Source organism: Muscardinus avellanarius, assembly GCF_963383645.1.
Source record: "Muscardinus avellanarius genome assembly, chromosome: 15".
Taxonomy (NCBI): domain Eukaryota; kingdom Metazoa; phylum Chordata; class Mammalia; order Rodentia; family Gliridae; genus Muscardinus; species Muscardinus avellanarius.
This window is the reverse complement of record NC_137801.1, coordinates 23,647,158-23,672,785: the sequence shown is the minus strand read 5'-3', so window position 1 is coordinate 23,672,785 and position 25,628 is coordinate 23,647,158. Positions and strand designations below refer to the sequence as shown.

The 25,628-nt window shown below is 43.9% G+C and overlaps 1 protein-coding gene across 1 annotated transcript in view; it reads left to right on the top strand.

Moving 5' to 3' along the window:
• The window catches only part of ALK (ALK receptor tyrosine kinase), a gene marked incomplete at both ends in the record, with an annotated part of 721,303 nt that overhangs the window by 646,763 nt on the left and 48,912 nt on the right, over positions 1-25,628 (top strand). The window contains one exon of the mRNA XM_080711348.1: positions 19,229-19,391. Coding sequence (XP_080567474.1) covers positions 19,229-19,391 — 163 coding nt within the window. The remainder of the gene's footprint in view (positions 1-19,228; positions 19,392-25,628) is intronic.

Genomic DNA, 25,628 nt, shown 5'->3' with positions numbered 1-25,628 from the left:
CTCTTAGGCTGGGGTGGCCTGGAAAAAGTTGTAAGGCCCCCTACAATGTAGCCACAACACTCATGAACTCTACGGGCCTTGACCATGAAGCATGGGGGTGGGGGTGGAGGCTTCCTCAGCTGAGCAGCCCAGGTCAGGGGCCTAACTCAGGTGCTAGTCTCTCCACCAAGTCAGGCAAGCTGAAGGTCATATGAGATGTCTATCGCGACATCAGGAACTTGCCTGCCATCTACTGGCATTGCTATTGGAGAGATGTCGGCAGGATTCTTAGGTCAATGGTATTTTCATTGCAAGAAGGTAAGAAGTCTGTTACTAAAGGCTCCATTCAGGTTGAATAGAATCCAGTTAATATCTGGGGTCCAAGACAGGGTCTAGTCCCATAACAAAAACTACAAATGGCTGCTAAGGTTAACTCTACAAGTGATGGTTGTCATCATTTTCTTCGTATCTATTAATTTTTTTAATTTTTTATTGGTACCTTATATTCAAACATCATATTGGGGTAAAAAACGTGTGTGTATATACATGTACACATCACCGATTTAACCCCTACCCAATTCCCACCCCATTCGCACCCCATCCCTCCTTCCCATGCTTGGCTTAGTGGTTGACTTCGATATGTTTAAGTACATTGCGTGTTTTAGAGAATTTCTTTCTTCCCCCCTCCAATCCCCTCATTTAGGTTGTTTTGTTTGGTCCTCTATAGGATTTCCTTTTTCATATAGAGTTCCTCCTATGACCCATTTCTCCTTAGCTTTCACATATTAGGGAAAGCATCTGATTTCTTATTTTTTGTGACTAACTAATCTCACTTAGCATAATGTCCTCCAGTTCCATCCATTTCCCTGAAAATGATGTCATTGAGGTTTTTTAATGGCTGAGTAAAATTCCATTGTGTACATATCCCACAGTTTTGTAATCCATTCATCTGTTGATTCCCACTTCTCCACATCCTCGCCAGCATTTGTTGTTGTTTGTGTTTTGAATGATTGCCATTCTAGTTGGAGTTAGGTGAAATCTCAGGGTAGTTTTGATTTGCATCTCTCTGATTGCCAATGATGTTGAGCATTTCTTCATGCATTTACTGGCCATTTGAATTTCTTCTTTCATGAAGTGTCTATTTAGTTCGCTTGCCCATTTTGTTATTGGATAATTTTTTTTAGTGTTGAGTTTCTTGAGTTCTCTGTATATTCTAGATATTAGTCCTCTCTCAGAGGGGTAGGTGGCAAAAATCTTCTTCCATTCTGTTGGCCCTCGATTGAGGTTCTTGACAGTTTCCTTTGCTGAACAGAAGCTCTTCAGTTTCATGCAATCCCATGTATTGATTCTCCTTTCAATTTGTTGTGCCTTTGGGGTCATGTTGAGAAAGTGTCTGTGCCTATGTGTTGCAATGTTGGACCTATGCTCTCTTCAAGGAGCTTCAAGTGCTCTGATTTGATTTCCAACTCTTTGATCCATCTTGAATTGACTCTTGTGCAGGGTGAGAAAGTGGGATTAATTTCCAATTTTCTGCATATGGTTAACCAGTTTTGCCAACACCGTTTGTTGAAGAGAGTATCTTTTTTCCAATGTATGCTTTTGGCCCCTTTGTCAAAAATCAATTGGCTGAAAGTGTGTGGATTTTATTGGGTTTTCTAAATATAGTATCCTGTCATCTGCAAATAGTGAAAGTTTGAGTTCTTCTTTCCCTATTTGTACTCCTTTGATTTCCTTCTCTTGCCTTATTGTTCTGGCTAAAGTCTCAAGTACTATATTGAAGAGAAGTAGTGATAATAGACATCCTTGTCTTGTTCCTGTTTTTAGGGGGAATTCTTGAAGTTTTTCCCATTTAGTATGATGTTGGCGATGGGCTTATTGTAGATTTCTATTCCAATTCTCTGCAGTGCTTTTATCATAAATGGATGTTGGATTTTATCAAATGCTTTTTCAGCATCTAGTGAAATGATCATGTGATTTTTGTCTTTGGTTCTGTTTATATGATGAATTAAATGGATTGATTTTCATATGTTGAACCAGCCTTGCATCCCTGGGATCAACCCTACCTGGTCATGGTGTATGATTTTCTTTGTGTGTTTTTGAATGTGTGTTGCTAATATTCTATTCAGCAGTTTTGCATCCAAATTCATCAAAGATATAGGCCTATAGTTCTCCTTCCTTGAACTGTCTTTGTTTGGTTTTGGTATTAATGTGATGTTGGCTTCATAGAATGTATTTGGGAGAATTCCGTTTTTTTCTATTTTACAAAATAGATTGAGGAGTATTGGTATTAGCTCTTCTATAAAGGTGTTATAGAATTCACTTGGGAAACCATCTGATCCTGGGCTTTTCTTTGATGGTAGGCTCTTTATTGCTGTTTCAATCTCTTTGTTATTGGTTGGTTTAAGTGTTCTATATCTTCTTGACTCAGCTTAGAAAGCTTGTATTTATCTAGGAAGTTGTCAATTTCCTCCAGATTTTCCATTTTGTTGAAGTATAGTTTTTCAAAGTAGTTTCTGATAAACCTCTGGATTTCTACACTGTCAGTAGTGATGCCTCCTTTTCCATCTCTTATCTTCATAATTTGGGTTGATTCTCTCTTTGTTTTTCATTAGGTTGACTAGTGGTTTGTTGATCGTGTTAATTTTTTCGAGAAACCAGCTTTTGCTTTTGTTGATTTTATGTATTGTTTTTATATTCTCTACTTCATTAATTTCTGCTCTGGTTTTATTTATTTTAATTTTTTTGGTGGTACTGGGGTTCCTGGAGCCCTCCTACCTCCGGGCTACACTCCCAGACCTATTTTATATTTTAATTTAGAAACAGGGTCTCCTAAGCCAGCATGCACGGCTGGCTTCGAACCTGTGCGATACTCCTGTCTTCGCCTCCCAAGCGCTGGGATTACAAGCGTGCGCCACCACGCCCGGCTCTGCTCTGATTTTTAATAATTTCCTGTCTTCTACTGGCTTTGGGATTAGATTGTTCCTGTTTTTCAAGGGCTTTGAGGTATGCCATTAGGTTATTTATTTGATGATTTTCGGTTTTTCTTATGTGAGCACTCAGTGCTATAAATTTTCCTCTTAATACTGCCTTCAAAGTGTCCTAGAGGTTTTGATATGTTGTATCTTTATTTTCATTTGTTTCTAGAAATTTCTTGATGTCACCTCTTACATCTTCCATGACCCATTCTTCATTCAGAAGTGTGGTGTTCAGTCTCCATATGTTTATGTTGTTTCTCTGGGTCTTCTTATAGTTGATTTCTAGTTTCATTCCATTATGGTCTGAAATGACACAGGGAAGTATGTAACATTTTTTTAATTTGCTAGTGCTCATTTTGTGTCCCAGGATGTGATCTATTTTGGAGAAGGTTCCGTGAGCAGCTGAGAAAAATGTAAACTCCACTGTAGTTGGGTGAAATATTCTATATGTGTCCAACAGGTCCATTTGATTAATGGTGTTCTTTAGTTCTGAGGCATCTTTACTGACCTTTTGTCTGGAAGGTCGGTCTAATGTTGTGAGAGGTGTGTTGAAGTCTCCCAGTATTATTGTATTGGGATTTATGTGTGACTCCATGTCCCAAAAAGTTTGATTTATGAAAGTAGCTGCACCTATGTTTGGGGCATATATGTTGATTTTTGATATTTCCTCTTACTGCATTATTCCTTTTACCAGTAAAATATGACCTTCTTTGTCTCTTCTAATACATTTGGGTTTGAAGTCTTACTTGTCTGATAATCATAGTTGCTACTCCTGCTTGCCTTTGAGTTCCATTAGCATGGATTACCTTGCCCCAGCCCTTTACCTTGAGTTTGTTCCTGTCTTTACTTGTAAGGTGTGTTTCTTGTAAGCAGCAGATGGATGGATTCTGGTTTTTAATCCATTTTGCCATTTTATGTCTTTTTATTGGGGAGTTGAGGCCATTTACATTCAGTGTGATTATTGAGAGATAATTTTTAATTCCTAACATGTTAAGATTTTATTTCTGTTTGAGATACTGTTTATTCTTCTTTTCTTATTTGTCTGCTGGATGGAAAATCTTGGTTTTTTTTTTTGGTTCTGGCGTGTATTACCTATTTCTTCTTTGTAGTTAATCTCCTTGAGTATTTTCTCTAGTGCTCGTTTTAAAGACATAAATTCCTTCAGTTTCTGTTTGTCATGGAAGCTTCTTATTTCCCCATCTAATTTGATAGATAGTTTTGCTGGCTAGGAAATTTTTGGCTGGAAGTTGTTTTCTTTCAGAGTTTGGAATATGTTACTCCATGCCCTTCTGGCTTTCATGACTTGGTTTGGGAAGTCTGGAGTGATTCTAATTGGTTTGCCTCTGAATGTCACTTGGCCCTTTGTTTTTGCTGCCTTTAAGATTCTCTGCTTGGCTTTCACATTGGTCATTTTGACAATTATGTGGCATGTGGAACCTCTTCTCTGATCCTGTCTAAAGGGAGTTCTATAAGTTTCCTGGACCTGTCTATCGACCTCTTGCTCTATGTTTGGAAAATTTTCTGCTATTACTTCCTTGAAGAGATTGTTGATCCCTTTGGTTTCACCTTCTTTTCCCTCCTCTATTCCAATTATTCTTAGGTTAGCTCTCTTAACATGGGCCATATTTCTTCAATGTCACATTCCTGCTGTCGGATATTTTTTTCTAGATTAGAAACTATGAGTTCATTTTTGGAGTGATCTTCTTCTAGGAGCAAGATTCTATTCTCCATGTGGTCTAATCAATTATACTTTGAATTGACACCTTTACTTCAATGATTGCATCCTTTATTTCTTTTAAACTCTAAATTCTTTTTGAAGGTCCTGTATTATTTCTACAGTTATTTTCCTGATTTGATCTTCTAGAGATCTCTGAATTTCTGTGTTATCCAGTTCTAATGTTGTGGAGTTGTGGGCACTCATTGCTCCATTGTCATTCCTCTTTCCCATAATTTCAGAAGTTTGTGTCTTATCTGGGTTCTTCCCTGGCACACTGTGACTTCACTTAGGGTGCTCTGGATCTCGAGTCTGTGGTAATCTCAGTCACCACTACTCTTTTACTGGGTTATATCACAAAATCTCAGACCCAGGGTGTTAATGGAGGCTACACGAGACCACGGGGGCACCAGGCTGGGGGTTTTCCCACAGGGAGCTGCGACTATTGTGTGGTATCTCTGCCACTGATACTCCTTCACTGGGTTGGGCTGCAAAGTCTCAGACCAAGGGAGATTATCAAGGCTGCACAAGTCCCTGGGGGTACAATACTGGGATTTCTCCTTTAGGGGCCACAATTTTACTTACGGTTATTGAGTACACTGATCTGGAGCTGAGCGCGTGTGGTGAACTCACTGCCGCCTCTGGCAATATGGCACTGCTGCCACGCCCTAAGCAGGCATGAGGCTGGCATATTTCTTTTCTGGTTTTGAGCTCCATCCTGAGTCCCTGGGGGGCGTGATGAGCTTGGCCACTGGGAGTTTTAGACATTATTTGCGCTGAAAAAACTGCTGAATTACACCCATATGATTCGTAGCTGCTCACTTCAGCTCCTTGTTTATCTTTCTTCTCTGGAGCCTGGTGGGTTATTGAGTGTGCTGATCTGGAGCTGTTGCAAGCACGATGAACTCGCCACTACTGCTGGCAATATGGCACTACTGCTGTGCCCTCGGATATGAGGCTGGCATACTTCTTTTCTGGTTTTGAGCTCTGTTCTGAGTCCCTTTCTTCTCTGGAGCCTGGTGCTGCGAAGCAAAATGGCGCCTTGCGGCTCTGCTGCCGCAATGCGGGCTGGTTTCTTTTCTGGTCTCTGGTTGTTCTTCTAGCCTTCTTTTTCTCTCTCCCTTGTATTTACAGTTTTTATTTCTCTGCTGATGGTGTTTTCTGGCTATGAAAAGCACTGATTTTGTGGCAGTAGAGATGGATTGTTAGCAGGACTCATAAATGCTGCTTTTCTCGGTCACCAGCTTCCCGGAAGTTCTCGGTTGTCATCATTTTAGTGCCTGCTAATGCCAGGACTCAGGTCTCTGTGGTCTTCTTGGCCTTTTCTTCATGCTTATTGTCCTGTGGTTGCAAAATGGCTGTTGCATCTCCAGCTACCATAACTGCTTTGCAAGTGGGACAAGAGAAAGCCATCATTTCCCTTCTTTCCTCCAGCCATGTAGCCTTACATAGTCCTCTTCTCTCTGCTTTCCATTCTAACCTTGGCTTTGGGATTCCTCACCCCATTTTCCAATTCATCTTAGAGGCTCTGAGACCTAGACTGGCAGTCAAACCACTTGTCTGTCCATCTGCCAGAGGGCTACAGTCCCAAGGACCTTTGAAAGGATTTCACTCATTCTGAGTGTTTGTCCAATCAATAAGCAAGAGCTACTGAGAGTAAAGCAGTGTAGGGGTTGGCCTCTCTGCCTCTCTTGGGAGGCAGCAAATCCTAATGGCATAACCCTGATGCACTGGATCAAATCTTCTCTTCCAGTTTTCACATAAGAACTTACAAGAGCAGAAGTCCATCACCCTTGGGGCCTCAGTGGGGCGAAGCTGATATCTGAACCACCACCGCTTCCCACTTAAACCTCAACAGCAAATCCATTATGTGTAACCGCAGATGGGCGAGTCTTAGGGAGTCTTAGGGACCCATGTCAACATCAAATACTTTATTAGCACAGCTTTGGCTGGAGGCCAACTTGGGAATAACTCAATTAGCCCCAAGGCCTCCCTTAACTTAATTTTTACAGCTCTGCTTTCAGGATAGTGTTTTTCTCTGCGACCTTTCTGTTTTCCCATGTGTTGCTGACTTTCCCTTGGGGGGCAGGGGGTGACTGAGCACGCAACACAGCCGCCATCCCAGGAGCCATTAAACTCCTGCCGATTGCTGGGTGTCAGAGCTGTTTAGGGTAATTCAGTCCTGAAAGCAGCTTTTATCTCAACAGCTGGGACTAGCCGCCTGTTGACGGGGAGCTAGCTCACTGGCAGCTTCCTCTCTATCTAGCTCCCAGCAGGAAGGGCCACTGGCTACTGATCTTTGTGCCCTGAGATACCTCAGCATTATCAGGCATCTCACCTGTATAGAGGAACTGCGTGTGGAGTAAAAAAAAAAAAAAAAGGCCAAGATGTAAAAGTAAAAGCAAGAGCCTCTGTGAGCACATCTAGGAAAAGGCAGGGCTGTGTCATAATGGTTCTTACCACCTTAACTTCCCAACTTCAAAAAAAAATAAACTGGGTGCAGTGGTACATGCCTGTAATCCCGGTACTTGAGAGGCTGAGATAGGAGGATTGCAGGTTTGAAGACAGCCTCAGCAATGTGTCTAGGCTCTCAAAAACCTAGCAAGACCCTGTTTCAAGACAAACAAATAAAAAAGGACTAGAGGTATATCTCAGAGGTAGAATGCCCCCTGGGTTTAATCCTTAGTACTACAAATAATAATAATAATAATAATAATAATAATAATAATAATAATAACAAAATAATAATAATAATAATAAAGACATGCCCAGAAATATTTGCATAAATAAATGGGACTGTGGAGGATGTGTATGTGTTCACATGTGTGCATACACAAGCACAGGTGCACACAGGAGCATGTGTTCATGAGCACACTTGTGTATAGAATGTGCATGCACATGCATGCAAATAAATTAAGTCTGAGAAAGAAACTGGAGGAAGCATGGACATGTCACCTGAAAGCTGTTTGTGTTGTAGAAAAAGCGAGCATAACACATCCCTCCCCACATAGCCTCAGGTTGGCTCTATAATCACGGGCCTATTGTTTAGCTTTCTACATGACGCGCTATCTTATGAGATAAAAGTAACAATTTTCTCCCTTCCTTACCTCCTGACCTACCGTGATTGTGAGGAGCTAAGTTTATTGGAGGATGGCAATGTTATACAAATGCACTATGATTAAACACATTGAAATTGAAGGCCTCAGCATTCCCAGCCCTCGCTGTACTGGGAAAGGGAGTCAAAGTCGTAGTAATATCCTTTTTTCTGAGGCTAGACTTCCAGTCCCTTCCACCATCCACTCAATATGAAAGCCAAAATGCAAATACCTTCCAACACTGTGATATAAAACCTAGGTGCCCGTCAGCCTAAAACACAGACAGGTAGGTAGAGGGCTACTCTCACAGCCTCACCTGACATTGGTTATAAAATCCCATCAAACATAGACAGCCATGCTGAAGTTGTGAGAAAGCAGAGAGAGAAGAAAATGAGTCCATATAAAATATTTATACGTGAGACCATTTTGTGTAGGGCCAAATAGCCCTACATAACTCATTAAGTCAAGGTGGTATTACAACGAAAAGATAAAATTATACTTAGCAGGCTGTATCCAAAGAAGGCGCAAGATGATGTAGCTTTAAGTTCAAGGCCATGGTCATTGGAGATATCTCTGGAGTGAAATAAAAAACCTGCTTCCCCAGCAGTAGAAATGCAGGTGAGGAATCCAACCAGATAGATGCTATAAAGGGCCTAATCACAGCAAATGAGCTATGATTTTTTAAGCTATAATTTTTTTCAAGGACTCTGGGGGAGAGGTAATGATAGTGGTAAAGGCACCATATATATATATATATATATATATATATATATATATATATATATATAATTTTTATATATATTTTTATATATATTTTTTTATATATATAATTTTTTTTTGCAGTATTGGGAATGGAACCCAAGAGCATTCTACCTCTGAGCTACACTCCAGCCCTATTTTTTCAGTCTTTATTTTGAAACAGGGTCTCACTGAGTTGCAAAGGACCTCACTAAGTCATGGCTGAAGCTGTTCACAAACCACGATCCTCCTGTCTCAGCCTCCCAAATGCTGGGATTACAAGCATGCATCACCGCACCCAGTTTAAGGCACCATATTTTTTCTTTGTTTGCTTGTTTGTTTGTTTGTTTGCTTGCTCTCTGATTCCCTACATTAAAAAACAAATAAATTCTATATACAACCCAAAACTCTTGTAAACACTGTTTACAATAAAATTTGATGATAAATTATTCCGGTTGTTCCCCAAAATACAAGTGAATAAGGACAAAGTGTTACCTCATATCACAGCTACCAGATATGTGTGGGAGCATTAGTATGAGGACAGAAAGCTAGTGTGAGAACAGCTGCTGAATGGGGAAGGGCGTGGCCCCATCCAGAGGTGTGTGAGCCAGGGCCCAGGCAAGATCTGAAGGGGCCAGGCTAGCCACCAAGCCTCCTTCCTGGAAAAAGTGTTCATCCTGAAGGAAATGCTGCAAATGAAATCAGTATCCGTATTGAGTAGGAAACAAATAATAGAGACAAAATAAGTAAGAAAATGTCCAATTAAAAGTAGACAGAGCTGAAATCCCAGTTCTTGGGAGGCTGAGATGGGAGGATCACAGGCTTGAGGCCAGCTTCAATAACTTTGGGAGACTCTTAGTAACTTAGCAAGACCCTGTTTCAAAATAAAAATAAAACAGGCTGGGCGTAGTGACACACGCTTTTAATCCCCACACTTGGGAGGCCGAGACAAGAGGATTGCACAGGTTCGAAGCCAGCCTCAGCGGGCTTAAGAGACCCTGTTTCCAAATATAATATAAAATAAGTCTGGGAGTGTAGCCCGGAAGTAGAAGGCCCCTAGGTTCCATCCCCAGTAACACCAAAAATTGAAAAAATTAAAAAATTTAAAAAAAAATAAAATTGGACTAGAATTGCCTATGGGTTCAGTTCAACTCCCAGTAACTAACACACACACACACACACACACACACACACACACACGGTACAACCAGCCAGAAATCTCAGAAAACATACTGCCATGTTTTTGAATGAGAGAGCAGAAGCAGCGCTATGAAGATGGAAAAGCTCCTGACTCCCAAAAGCTCAGGAAAACTAATTTCACCCATAAACGCACAGTTGAGAAGCATCAAGGTCAAATCCTATACAAAAAGTACAATAAGAAATAAAAGAGCAAAGCTGGGGCTGGTGGCACACACCTGTACCCTCAATACTTGGAAGACTGAGGCAGGAGGATGGCAGGTTTGTGGCCAAACCTGTAACCTAGTGAAACCCTCAGCTACTTGGTGAGATCCTGTTTCAAAAACAAATAAATAGGGGCTGGGGTATAGCTCAGAGGTAAAACACTCCTGAGTCTAATCCCCAGCTCCCCCTCAACCCTCCCAAAAAATGAACAGCAAAGAGGATGGCAAAATAATACCTCTACAGAAAATGGAGCATATCATAAAGACCTGTCACAGGCTCAGTCAAAAGTGTCAGCACTGTTTTGAAAACGAGCTAAAAGACCCTGGGACCATAATAGGAGACATGAAAAATAATACGAATCAGAATAGAGTAAGAAAAGCTCAGATGGAGGTGATAGAACTGAGAAACGAACTTGAAGTAAAGGAAATAATTTGCACAAATGAAATACTAAAGTTGAAGGAATGGAAAGAAAATAAAACAGTAAAAATACCGTAGGAAAATAAAATGTGAAGGGAGCGTATTTTTTAAAAAGCAAAAAGATGGCATGCATCAAAGATAAGCAAAAATAATCTAACATACAGCCTATAGTAATACCCAAAGAAAGAAACTGAAGAACTAGAACAAAACAGATACTCAGAGCCATAAGTCAAGGAAAATATTCTTATCAAAACTGCTTAATAAAGGAACACACTGTACACCTAAGAATATTGAACTAGAATGAGTAATACCAAAGCATGTTCTGATAAATTGCTGGACTTTAAAGAAAAAGAAAGGATATCCGGGGCACGTAAGGAAAAATGCAAGTGATTTATTACAGAAGAAAATTTAGGTTATCAAAAAATTTTAAATCCTAACACTTTAAGCCAGAAGAAAATGGAGTAGCATATTTAATATACTCTAGGGAGAGAGTATTATTAACATCCAAGAATTCAACAAATATATCTCCCATCAGTTCCTTTTTTTTTTTTTTTCCGGAATGTACTTAAAAATAGGATTCAAGCCAAGCATAGGGAGGCTGAGCCAGGAGAATCACAGGTTCAAGACCAGACTCAGCAACTTCGCGAGACCCTGTTTCAAAATAAAAAATAAAATGAGATTGGCCTGTGGGTGTAGCTTAGAGGTAGAAAGCCCCTGGGTTCAATTCCCAATAAGAGAGAGAGAGAAGAGAGAGAGAGAGAGAGAGAGAGAGAGAGAGAGAGAGAGAGAGAGAGAACAGAGAACGAAAGAGAGAGAGAGAGGGAGAGAGGAAGAGAGAGAGAGAGAGAGAGAGAGAGAGAGAGAGAGAGGTGGAGAGACCTAGAGAAATATCAACATAGAACTGACATGAACATTAACATGTAGTATTTACAGAACTAAGACTAAAGAGTTAAAGAGGGCTAATATAATATATAACGACCATCTGCCTGAACAGCAAATATAGTACAACTATAAGAAATGACAGAAGAATGAGGTGCTCATATTCCAGGCAAAAACTTTAATTGCTTTCAATTTTTATAATAATGGTAGTGGTGATAGAATATTGTTGCTCTGATATTGTTGTATGAATAAAGAAAGATTGATTAATAACTATAGGATATTCTAATTCCATTATTACTGTGTTCTTTAGAAACATGATTTTCAGGGTAGAGGAAAAATACAGATGTAATACAGAAGTGGTTAAATTAAAAGCCCTATAGTCCTGAATATAAATTGGAAAATTGATGTAAATTTAAGAGGCACCAACATGTGTGTTTCATACAGACCTATGTTTTCCTGATATGCATATATACACATGTGCATTTCCTAGCTTAATTCACTTAGAGAAGCCTAGATATAATCCCCAGCCCAGTAGCAGTCAGCTGTCCTAGCACGCAGATTAGGTACTTACAATGCTTTTTGCCACTACAGGAAATCAAGATTTAAGAAAATATTTGATTCCAGGTCTGGAGAAGGAACACTTAGTGAGACAGTATAGCAAGAAAGCTCCAGAAGTCTTCTAGGGTCATGTAAAAAGGTTATGTGACCAGTGGGAGGTTCCCACGGGCCAAAGCTGTGACAATTTGAGCTAAAGAATAATTGTAGATTAGCTAAAACTTAAAAATATTCATGGTTTTATAATGATACATAAACAATTAACTGGACAGCTTCAGAGATGATGGAGAACCAGTTCCATGCCTAAAAATTGTAATTAAGGAGAAAAAAATGATAACGTTTGTATTGCTTTTCCTAGGTGGACTTTATCATTGAGTAGCCAAATTGTAAATGATGGAGAGTATCTTCCTTTAAATATATTCCAACTAATAAATGAGGAAAAAATTAAACTAATAAAGCACTGTTTTGAAACTCCCAGTTGATAAATATACCCACATATTCAGCTTCAATATGTATAAACATCAAGAACGAAGATAGTGATCAGACATTAAGTACCACCTGATTAAAGACCACCTAAAGTTCTTTTTTTAATTAATTAATTTATTTTTTAAATTGGTGCATTGTAGTCATACATCAATCACATTGGAGTACAAGACTTGAGAGGATATACAAGCACACATCATCCAATTAGCCCTCATCCAGCCCCCATCCCATTCTCTCCCCCTCCCTCCATCCCATGCTTCTTTGGTGATTAACTTTGATAATTTGTTTATGTACCTCCTGCGTTTTAAAGAGGCTCCGTCCTCCACTATTACATACCCTCTGATTGGTCACATTAGTTGCTTCACTATAGGGCCCTTCCACCTAAAGTTCTTTAAAGAGATCCAGTTGGTAATTTGCAGGACAGAGGAATGTGTTGAACTGAGCCACAGGGATAGAGTCAGCAAAATCCAGATGCCAGGAAAGTCCGCAGGTTGAATGATCCAGATTCTGCAAAAGATACAAAAAGGAAAAGGAATATTATGTAGATTTACAGAAACAAAAAAAAAGAAATTTTTTTTTTCATTTTAATGGGCAAGACTACAGAACAATACCCAGGGAGGATGCACATTTGGGCGATAAAACTATTGAGAAATGGAAGAAAGTGGTTGTTATATAAGCCAGGAGATGATTCCTTTTTACAGGATGAGCTTGAAGAGGCCATTGAAGGTCTTATGAAGTCACGGATGACATTCTATTTCTTGATCTGAGCAGTGGTTAAAATGGGTATTGCTTTATAATATCTAGTTAAGTATATATACATTTCCTTTGCATACTTTTCTTTATCTGTGCTTTATTTTAACATTAAAAGGTTTAGAGCTAGGAGTATAACTCAGAGGTAGAATACCCTGGTTTCAATCACTAATACCGCATAAAAGGGGACTAAATTTTTTCTTATTGTTGAGGGGTCTCATACTATCATGCCATTAAGCAGAGAGAACCAGTTTAATTCCCCAGTGCATACTTAAAGAAGTGGATTTCTTTCTTTTTTGCACTTGCGACAGAATTAAAAATGAGTTGGAATTTTTAAAAACAAAGGTATCTGTTATAATAATAAATACCAGGGAATCTAACTCCATAGTTTTTCTTTGGCGCTCGGTGAATTGCGAATCACTAATTACAGTGCCTGTATCAGGCTAATTATATATCTAGAAAGGGTCATCACTCTGTTATTTAAAGAGTTCTGACAGGTGGTAGAGATGTTTAAACCCCACAATGGCTACCTTATTTTCATTTGCCCTTACAAGAGAACAGCTGACTTTCACCGTATATGCAAAAATAGTCACTTTTCCCAATGTATAATAAAGAATGGTGTCATATACATTTATGGATGGGTGAATGATTATGTTTACTTGGATACTGGTACCATTCTTATTTAATAGAATCCAGGGTGCTCATGAAAATGGTTCAGTATGCTGCAGCTTCCATGAAGTTTAGCTCAGTCAATGGTTATGGGCAAATTTCAATTCCATGGATCAAATCGAAATGGTACAAATACTCCACATGAAACACTGAGTGCTTTTCTTCGGTACAACACACAAAGGCTTTCAACATGAGGCCGATCCTTATTGTTGTGATTAATAGTGATAGTTGAGAACTTATTTTCCTTTGTATCGCACTTTATTTCTTGGCATTGAATGGAGCAGATGAGATGGCTTAGCAACAGTAATAAAACCAGTACAATCACTGTCTAGCCTATTTTTTTTAACATTGTGCTGTATATTACTAATTGATTTGTTTCTTCTTGAAGAGTTCTGCAATATACTTAAAATGAAACCTACTGCTTAATGGATTTTTCTTTACTCAGCTATCTATAACCAATCAGTAGTTTCATGTTTGTGGGTTCTTTATACAATTTAGATGTGAATGAGTATTAAGCTATGTTTCCAGTGTGTGGTATGTATAAGAATAAGATAAAGCCGTTCTCTTTTGCACAAATGGCTTTTAATGAAACAGGGATTTGTTTAAGTAAGAGAAAAAGGAAGAAGCAGGCTTCCTCCCTCTCTAAACCCCAATCCCAGCCTTCCCTGGGACCATTTGGTCTCCTTATAGCTCCTCACAGCATCAAAGCCCAATGCAGTCTCAGTGGGGGAACTACGAGGACTTTCTTGTGCCTCCGATTGGCAGCCCAGCGTCAAGCTGGTCCCATTGCTGGTCTCACTGTGACTTTGGCTTCTTCAAAAGCCAAAATATTGCCCTGTTGCTTATGGCAGTTCCTCTTTCTTGTATCTCTGCTTCCTGACCTTGTAAACATTCCACTTACTGGATTTTCCTTTTACCACCACCTGGCTCCCTGTGGCCTGTCCTGTGACTAGATCCCTGACCCTCACCACCTGCTTTTTTTGGCAGATTCCCATGACCTGGTAAAGCCCACACTCCCCCAGGCTAAGCGACGTTGGGGCCACTGTGGGACTTTCTGGGACTGAGAACCCATCACAGTACCCTGACCAGTCTCTCACCTGTCTGTTCCTAGTTGCCTGCCTAGTCTCTGGGTCTGAGAAACCTTGGTATGGTCTGATTTGGCTTGAACTGAGCCTCGGGCTCAGAGATTGAAAAGGGGAAGGAAAAAAAAATAACCTGACATTCAGAAAGTTTCCATGCGGATTTCCTGGTAATCCTAGTGCCTTTTTAAGCCTAAAACTTGACTTGACAGAAGATCTACATTTATTCCTAGCTTGTCCAGTTAGACACTCTGTAAACTGAAAAATGGTCACTCAGCTTCTCTGAACTTGAAATTCCTGATATTTAAAGGGAATATAATAACTCTACCTGAAGCACTACAAGGCTTCAGGCATTTAATACATGGATGAAAGCCCCGTGTCTGAGCCACATTAGGATTTTGCTACCTTCATGGCTACAGATACCTCCTATGTATCTAAGGTTCAAGGCCCTACACACACACACACACACACACACACACACACACACACACACACGGACAAGTCAAAGTAGGAAACAAACAGCTTCTACCTAAGCAAAAAGCTCACCTTGACTCTTCCCACCCCCTGGGCCATTGTTGCTAATTCTTCTGCCTCCTTTGATCTATAAAATTGTGCCCCATTCCTTTTACTCTGGCAAAGGTACTAAAAATTGCCCTAGCATCTGCGACCCTCTCATGGTTCTAGCCTAGTTCAGCTTAGAACTGATCTCATGCCTACCCATCCCAAAGTACCTGCTCAATCCTTCCCTCCAGCATTTCTCTTACAGATGTTCTTGTGGGGGCCTCTTAGGTCCACAACAGTTAATACCATGAGGCTCAGAACAATAATCCAACCTTCAGGCAAGGATCTGGAAATGATTAGAGTGTGTTCCAAGTAAGCACCTTCCAAAGGACACTAAAAGCCTAAGAACAATCATTCCCTGTATACAAAGGCATCGGTGCCTCCGGTTCTAGACTACCCATCTCAGAAAGCAGATTAGAGCATTAAAGAAGATCCCGAGCAGGACACAGGTCTCCATGGCTCATGGGGGGACAATCTGAAAAGGCTGACATCTTCAAGGCAGAAGCCTAGAAGGGCTCGGGCACCACCAAAGGAAAAGGAGTCATTCTCCTTCTCCAATGCTGATGGAAAGGCTCAGATAAGTTACTTGCTCTCTGTAGAATGTTCTTTCTTCACCTGGACAATGAGATAGGTGAGACTAGTCTACAGATCTGGTTGAGGACCTGAGTCCCTTGGCCAGACTTTTACATAAAAGAAGTATCACCTCTCCATCCCCACCCAGGAACTACTGGATCTGAATCCCCAGGGCCCTGGAATCTGAATTTTGGAGGTTCTCAGGTTGTGTGGAAACCACTGGTTTTGATGATCTCCAAGGAGGCATCTTGCTGCGACACTATGTTGTCTTTGAGGTTCCAGGCAGAATGAACAAAGGAAACCAAAGGGATGAAGCTTGAACAAGATCAGCCCCCTCATGTGAGAAGCAGGACCGCCCTTGCACGATGAGAATAAGCTCAGAACTCCATACCACCGAGAGGTGGTGCTGGTGGGAAACATAAATTGATTCCAAACTAAACGAGGCAGATTTATGAGGGTCAGAGCCATCCAAGAGAGCAGAAAGCACCATGCCTCCAAGGCTGCTGGGAGCAGCAGAATCCTGGCTGAATGAATCATGAGCCTGACCTGGGATGGCAGACCCTCTGTTCCCATGGAATCCACTTCAGAAAAAGTTTCCTCTCCATCCAAAATCGCTGAAAATAAAAACAAAATTTCATGGATAGAAACCACCTGAGACTAATATATGTCCATTGAGTTGGAGAAATACTGGTCCTTTTTTTAAGAAAGAGCCCTAGAGTCTCATCTTTATGGAATGGGGGCATAAATCTTGAGACTGGGTGTCTATTTACCACAGTGAGAAATTGTACGTGAAGTTACACCCTTTCTAAACTAAACTCATTATGCATCGCTAATGCCAAATGTAACGTCAAACACTTTGCTTCAGTCATCATTTAATTCTCACTGAAAGCCCAAGTAGTAATTAGTATAATCTCCACTTGTTAAGATTCAGAGAAGTAATACAGGCTAATCTATGTCTCACGGATAGTCACGAGCCAAATTCAGGTAGAGAAAATTTGATCCATCTGAATCCAAAGCCCACAATGCTCTTTCTGCCTCAAAAGATGTCCCACCTGGCTATGAGATAGAAGCCCAGCATCTCTGATGATGGCTCAGAATCTTCCGAATAAAGTTAGTTAACCTGAATATTAGGCTGAAGTTAGATGTGGGCCCCACTGAAGGTAAGATGCTGAGACAGGGTGCTAAGCCTTTAGGTGTCTCCCTCAGCACGAGTATTCTTTAATTTCTAGAACTAAATGGCCTAAATGAACCACCATGCTTTTCAAGGTTGATAAGGCTCCTTCAAATCCAGGCCACTTACTAAAAGCACAGACTGGCTCTACAGAATGGGCTTCTGGGTGGATATAATGGGAGAGGTGGATTTTTCAACTCACTCTCCAGTTTTTCTTTTTCTATCTGCTCTCAACCCCATCTTCAACTCGCCGAGTTTAAATTCCCAGGTGCTGCTGGGAATATTCACTGAAACTCCCCTAGCCACATTTCCCATTGTCGGAGACACCACCAGCCTGGACACAGTTGGGAGTTACTGATACAGCGTTTTTAGAGTTAGGGACTTTGCAGTGATATCCATGCCCCGGTTCTTTAACATCACAATCCAGCCCCTTTAAAGATGAAGGGACTAGGTAGAGGTCTTCAATCAATCAGTCACTGTTGAGACTAAAGTGGCTTTAATGATTTTCATCATTAAAGTGGGAGGCCTATGGTCTTCTCACTCTATCCCTCTAGCTTAGCTTGCGTGTGGACTTTGACCTCTTGAGCAGGGAAGAGCAACTAGGCAAACAACCTCTGCTGAAATAACTTTTTTAAGGAGTTAGCCCTTTGAACGAATAGGTCTGTCCCCTATATAACACAAATAGATCAGGAAGTTAACCACCAGCCATTCACACCAAAGTAAATGGACTTGTTTTACCTCCTAGCCCTTGAAATGACCTTCAGGTCACAGATAGAAATCAGCATCTTTATTTGAAGAACTCCAAGCATGTGTTGGATATCTTACATGCATTGGAACCCCACTAGAACTTCAGTCTCCCTGTCCCAAAAGCCCACCACAAGTGGCCCAGTTTTCAGATTATCAGCCCTGCCCAGTATAATCTCAATGACTGCTTATAATTGGCAACCCAAATTAATCTCTCTTATTTTCATCATTAAATTAGTTCACAGTCTTCAAGAAGTTTTCTCTTTAATGTTTCCCTTTAATGTTTTAGTGAACAAAGCTATGTTCTCTCAAATTAATTTTTTCATCATTTTCTGCGGGTAAAATTGACCTAATCTCTCTTTAAAGAGAAATAATTTTGGCAATCTGATAATGAGGGTTTTTTTTATTTTAAGCAAAAGTAATTTATGGAGAATTCAATTTTTAAACTTTTTATAAGTTGAAAGAAATGTTACGGTTGTGGCCAACAAGACATCTGACAACTCCCCGAGGTCTGGCCTGGCTCAAAGATAGAAAGTTTGAAAGGAAATAGTCCAGTGGTGGGGAATGGGGTGATAGGAGGGTTTGTGTTGTGTTCTTGTGCTGGCCCCAGAAAGCCACCTAAGGATATTAGGCAAGGGTGGAGCACAGCAAGAAGCTAATAAAAGCCAGGGTAAAGGGAACAAAATCGAACAAATTTGATTTTTTTTTCATTTTTAATACTCCCTGTTGCATAAAAAACCTAAAACCACTCTCATTGCATTTCCAATTCCAACTTGACTGTACTAAAGAGGGTGAGCCCTGCCCTGCTGTGGGCCTGTGACTGAGTGTCTGATAGACTAAGCCACAGCCAGAGAGTGGGGGCTTCCTGCTCCTGCCTGTCCTCATCCCAGGGCCAATGGTCGCATCGTGGGGCTGGTACTGTGTCCAGTTTATTTTTTTCTGTCAACTCCAAGGTTCAAAGTTTCTATGCTTTGGGAGCAGATTAGATGCAGTCACAGTAGCCTAGATTGAGCAGCCATGGTTTGCTCAGCACTGCTGGACTTGATGAGAGATCAGGAGAGTACTTGGCCACTGTCCATGCCTGTCCCACCTGAAGAAGGACATTACTCCCTACCACAGCGATGCTGTCCCCCTTTACTGTCCTGTATCATGGCGGGTTGCATCCATCTTGGTTTGTGTCCATAGCTATAAGCTTCTTTAGACCAGAGTCCAGTCAGCTCCATCTCTGTCTCTCCGCTGGTATCTGGCCCAGGGTCTGGCACACAGTAGGCTCTCGACTGAAGTTTCCAACTCCAATGGCTGATCATGTTTCTTGCCCCAACCTTGGCGCCATCTTGAAATGTGTGCCTGGCCCATAGAGCAGATGACTTGGAGACAGTCCAGGGAGAACCTGCAGGGGCGGCCAAGCCCGGTGAGTGACTGACTGCCTCTCTTTTGTGCCACAGTTCACTGGCTGTTCACCACATGCGGGGCCAGCGGGCCCCACGGCCCCACGCAGGCCCAGTGCAACAATGCCTACCAGAACTCCAACCAGAGCGTGGTGGTGGGGAGCGAAGGGCCCCTGAAGGGTATCCAGATCTGGAAAGTGCCAGCCACCGACACCTACAGGTGCGTATGGGAGAGCAGGAGACCCACTCCTCCGAAGAGGACCAGACTCCTGCCTGTGGGTGCATGCCCGGGCTGCCTGAGCACGCCGGGGTTCAAGGGGAGCCCCTGGGGCGGAAGGGCTGGGCGATGGCAATAAGGGAAGATATGTCCTCTATCCTCATGATATATGTGCATGAGCTCGCTTCAGAATTATTGCTAATAATCATAACTGTTCTTTGACTACTATTCGATGGGATGATGCATGTAAAAATGTTGGGGAAAGAAAAATATTAGGCAGATGAAAGCTAACGTTCTTACCCTCCAGCCTCCTCTCCTGAGTATTCACTGTTCACACTTAAAGTAAGCTATTCTCTAGTGCTCAGCTCCACAGTTTTTCAGCAGGCCAAGCCCAGGCAGGAGGGGGCCAGACTCCCCTGCGCCCCCTTGAGGCCAAAGGCAACGGAGAGACTGGGGGGCCAATTAGTTGATGCTGATGTTGAAAACTATTGAGTCCCACCAGACTGGAGGCTTAGATAAGCCATTCTCATGCAGTCTCTATGCTGAGGGCAATACCCATCAGCACTGTTCATTTCACAAATGAGGAGGAGGAGGGCCCAGACAGTCAGGAGCCGCCCCACGGTCACCTCCCCCGCCCAGCCCTGTGCATCCTCGGCATGCAGTGTTGGTGCAGATTCCCCAGGGGTTGGCACTGTGGGAAGCAAGCTCTCCTTCCCCTCCTGGGGCTCCACCCTCCAAGGATCTTCTCCGGTTGCCTGGTTTCCCCTCTCCAGAATCCCTGGGGAAATGTGTTCCAGGGAAAGCCCAAAGTGCTGCTGCTGTGTGTGTATGTGTGTGTGTGTGGAGGGGGGGGGGTTGTACTGGAGATGGAACCCAGCAGCATTCTACCTCCGAGCTACACCCCCCAGGCCTATTTTTTTATTCTTTATTTTGGAACAGTGTCTCACTGAGTTGCAAAGGGCCTCACTAAGTAGCTGAGGCTGGCTTAGAACCCAGGTCCTCTTGTCTCAGCCTCCCAAATGCTGGGATTACAAGCATGCGCCACTACGCCTGGCTTCTGGAGTGCTTGTTAAATGGCATTCTGGGAAGGAATGGGAAGAGATTTGGTTACAAACAGTTTGGATGCTCCAGGTTCCAACCTTACCTTAAAGCCAATAAATGTCCCAAACACACCCAATGTCCCAAACACACCCAGCCACCCTGGACCAGCCACACCAAGAAAGCCAGACCTCCCCCTCCTGCCAAGCAGAAACTCCGTGTGTCTCAGAACACAGGTGAAAGGACTCCTGGGAAGAAAGAGATGAAGGCTTGTTAAGGGCAGAGGAGGCATTCTCCTGCTTTTATCAGTGAGGTGGGCAGCACCGCCATTGTGATTGTTGATAGTACCATGTTTTTATGCCAGGAAACTGGAGTCAGAGCCACCAATCAAATGCTGCACAGTCAGTAGTGGGCTGGGATTTAAACACAGAGCCTGTGGCTCAGAGTCATGCCCTTGTACTAACACCCACATCTGGACTCTGGGAAGCACAAAGAGGACAGAGGGGGCAGGAGGGGAGGGTGGGCATCAGAACCATCTGCCACCCACCTCCAGGAAGCCTCTGGAAATGAGAGCCTGGAAGAGGAAGCCCACTGCCTAAAGGGTTATTGGTAACACACCCCACATACAAAACTCAGTATGAAGAAGAAAGCAGAGAATCTGAGAGGCAGAGACCCCCAACAGAAAGCCCCCTCCCAGCCCAGGGTAATTCCAAAGCCAGATTGGCCAAGACTCCAGGGCTTACCCTCCCACAGGGGCTCCCGGCCAGGAGAGGCCTCAGGTGGACTGCATTCCCCCAAGACAGTGTGAATCCGGCCCGCTTCCAAACTTGCACAGGTGACTTAATCACCCGAGACTCTGTTTCCCCGTTTGTATGAGGCCGGGGGTGCCCACATCGACCCGGCTGGTTGGGACGATGGTGTGCAGGTACCTAGCGCGATGGCTATGGGTGGCAGGAGCTCCCGGGCCTGTGGGCAGAGAAATCAGCAGCCGCAATCGTAGCAGGCGGCACAGAGCATTCCCAGAGACAGACGGGCCCCATAAGTGTTAGTTCCTGACCTTTCTGTTTCTGATGACTTTACTCTGACTTCTTCAGATGGACTCTGGGTTTTGAAAGATTTGGCTTGCCAGAGGAACTACACTTATTATGTAATAATTAATTCATTTTCCCATTTATTATTAATCAAAGCCATATGTAAGTCTAGTCAGGTTTCTGGTCTACATGAAGTGTCATGATATGGCCACACTGCGTTGATATAATCCCAGCTAAATTTGGAGAATCGTTTGCATTCACCTCTCTGAAATAGTGGGACTATCTTGTAGCCCCTGACATTCTCTGGTGATTGCCTTATTGGAGACATAGAAAAGGAGCCATTTTTTGCTGTTGAAGCAGGATGCTTGGAAGTGTTCAAATTGGTGAAGGGAACATTACTATCTAGCCTAAGATAGCAAGTAAAAAAAACATTAGGCTTGAGTTTTCATCATCATAAGTGTCAAATATATGTGTCTTTGCCAAAGAATGGCTCTAACAGATATTCCTGACCCTCAACTCATCCTTGACCTTGAATGGTACTAAGGGCTTTGATGACTGTGTCTACTGGTCACAATAACTTAGTAACCAAAGAAGCAGAGAGCCAATGGTTTGCTTTTTAAGACCAAATCAAAATATCTCCAAGTTAGACTACTCACGTTCAGAAAACAGCACTCTTTTCTGAAGGAGTTTTTCTCTCTTCGTAGATAAAATTCAAAACCAAGCAAAACAGGGAGATGCCAGAGGCTGTAAGGAAAAGGTCCTTCAAACAGGGTGAGAATCCATCTGTTCTGGAAGTGTGCTCAGCTAGTGCTGTCTGGCTGCAACCTTACTTGAAACTATGATGGCTCCTACTGGCCAGGGAGGTGAAGGAAAGGGATCTTATGTCAAACACTGCTACAGGCTAGGGCGGGTGTCCATTGCCCAGGGCCTCCTTGGAATAGTGAAAACACCCCCCCACACACACACTTTTAATTAGGCTTATCTCCCCCTCTACTCCTTTGTCTACCACTGCAAAGAAAGAAGCCCAGGAAGAGGGAGAGGAGACAGCAGGCTGGCCCAATCCCTGAGCCCCATATCTTCCCCCAACTACTTACCCTGCCTCTTCCTCTGTCCACACAGCAAGAGATGCTGTGATCACTCCATCCCAGTCCACCTGCTGGGCGTGTTCCCCTCCGCCATGCAAATCTCAAGGAACCATAGTTGGCACCTATCAAGAGGCCACACCTGACCCCAACCATACACAAGCGAGTGAGATCCGGCGCTGCCCAAGAGGAGCGGCAGCCAGCGAGGGCAGTGGACCTGGGGACAAGCATTTCCCTGTGGTGAAGAACTAATGCTGACACATACCTTCCAGGGAAAGGTGCTTCACGTGGCCTGAGTTCATGCAACGCTTCCTCCAAGAGACAGATCCTGAGTCCAGTCTGAAAGCCATAAGAGCCCTCAGCAGGGAGCCAGGAAGGGTGGAAGGAGCGCTGGCGTACCTGCCAGGCACCCTGAGTCCTGGGGCTGAGCCTGCTGGCCAGGAGGCTGGAGCCTTCCCTCCCAGAGCAGGAGCTCCCTCTGGCGGCAGCAGGAGGGCGGCAGCCAGATGAGAGTCAGAGGGGCTTAAACCCAGGCAGGAAGCCCAGGATGGGGAGGAGGAGCAGTGCCAGGCCCAGAGCTTTGGAGGTGTAGGGCAGAGTCCCAGGCTGTGCTCAGCCTGGGGGTGGGGGAAGAGAGGGCTGCGAGCATGCCTGCCTCCCAAGGAGCTTGAGAAGGGCAAGACCAGGCACCACGAGGGGTGCCTGGGTAAGGGGGCCCCTGGGCCGCTGCGGTGCTGCGTGCTGATAGTGGATGAGGGCTGGGAGGCCATAAAAAGAGTGTCAGTTATGGGGTTTATGTTGGAGGACAGAACCTTTCCCTCAGCGTTGGCTGGGAAAGACAATAGCAGCCCCACTCGGGACTGTCTGGGGGATTTAGAAGCTGTGGGACCCTCAGTGCTCAGCAGAAGGGCCGGCGCCTCTCCCTCTTTCTGACTCCCCCCTCCTCATCCCCACTCTCTCTCCAGCCCCCTCCCTCCCGCCTGCCTCCCTTGGGCTCAGCATCCTTCCCAGTCCCCCAACCCCCTCACGAATCCTATATAAAAGCACTTGTCACCAGTGCTTGGGAGGCTGAGACAGAAGGACCGCACAGGTTTGAACCCAGCCTCAGCTACTTAGTGAGGCTCTCAGCAACTTAGTGAGACCCTGTTTCCAAATAAAGTATAAATAGGTCTGGGAGTAGAGCCCAGAGGTAAAAAGCCCCTGGGTTCCACCCCTAGTACCACACACACACAAAAAAAAAAAACTTGTCAAGCACAGCCCACAGCCATGATGGCCATCCTTGTCACTGTGCTTCAGACAGGACGTGCAGTGGTCCCCAGAGCCAGCAGCTGGATAACATCATCATTCAACCGAATCCACATAGAGCCATGGAGCCCCACTGTGTGCTGGGCCCTGAGCAATAGGGCCCCACTGTGTGCCGGGCACTGAACCATGGAGCCCCACTGTATGGCAGGCACTGAAACACGGGGTTTCTGCTATGTGCTGGACACTGAGCCATAGAGCGCTACTGTGTGCCAGGCACAAAGTCACTGTCTCATGCAGCAAGCCATGGGGCCCTGCTGTGCACCACTGAGCCATGGGGCCTTACTGTGTGCCAGATGCTGAGTCGTGAGTTTCCTTCTGTATGCCGGGCACTGAGGAGGCTCAGGATTTTACAGAGGACTGATATTCCAAAACTCCTAGTCTCTGAAAAGACCACAGGGCATAAAGTTCAAGAACAGTCCACAATGCCAGTCATGTTCTAGACAGCAGTAGAGGAGACACTAAGAAATTAATGATAGAGACAACCATCGCCAGAAAGGGAACAGAGCAGGGGACCTTCGAGGTGGGGATTAAGATGATCCGAGGGTGACCAACAGCTTGGAGTTTGGGTCTGACTTCTGCCGCCAGCAGCACATGCCCTTGAGCGCTGCCCTCTCCTCTCCAGTGGCCTAGTCTGCAGAGCAGGGGGCGGGCGCCAGGGCCCTTCCAGCTCTGGCCATCCAGGTGTGCAGGGCCCGGCTGTGAGAAGGCGCTGAGAGACAAGGACCGTGAGGAGGAATGAGACCAGCTGGGCCCCAAGGAACATGTGCCTCCCCACTGACCCCCAAGGCCGTCACATAATGATGCCAGTGCCCACTTGGGTAGAATGCCTGAACATCTATTGGAAGATGCCTGCCGACCAAGCCCTGCACACACTCTGTTTTCACAATCCCCCCTGACTTCACAGATGGGGAAACTGAGCCCCTGGGAGGCCGGGGAGGAGGCGGGACTCGCCCAGGGCCCAGCAGGGCTTACAGGCCAAGCTCAGGGTGCAGTAAGGTCCCTCGCAGGGAGGGGGGATGGGTGCGCCTTGCCTCTCTGAATGGGGTCGATCTCCTCCCCTCCCGGGTGGGTACAGATGCCACCAACATGCTGCACACCAGCTGGGCTGTCACTTCAAGATCCAGCAGGCAGCCGCTTTGATTTGCTGCTGATACTTTATTTAAAAAAAAGATTCACCACTCAATTACATCTGATAACAATAGCTTATAGTCAATAATACAAAACGCAAACCCAATAAACATCCAATCTGACCAGGGGACATGGATTTAGATGAGGACAAAAACAAAAAAATTACAGCCTCCCCTCGTCGGGAGTGGTATCTTGTAATTTCCAGTAAATTGGAAGCACTTTGAGTCATTTTTTTCCAGTTGAGTGGCAGGTATATTAATTTCTTGTCATTTGTCAACCATCAGAAACAAATTGTTTACAAGGGTTGGGGGGAGCTTCGGAGACTGGGTCTGCAGTTGTTATTCTGATAGGAGTCTGTAGAACGCGGTTCACAGGGTGCGGGCTCTTGGGTAGTGCCAGGCTGGCTCTGCACAGGCGGGGCCTGGTGAAGCTGGACGGCCCTGAGCCCGGCTCCTGTGCTCATGCATTCACCTCTCTGCTCCCAGAAGCCACCAGGAGAGGGGTAGACAGGTACTGAAGGAGTGCAGCGTGGAAGTGACCCCCATTCGCCACTCACTCGTTGCCCCCTAAGCACAGGATTAGATCCCTTGTAGCAATATCTTATTTAATTCTCACAACTACCTCTCAAGGTTGGTACAGTTATTATCTCCTATTTA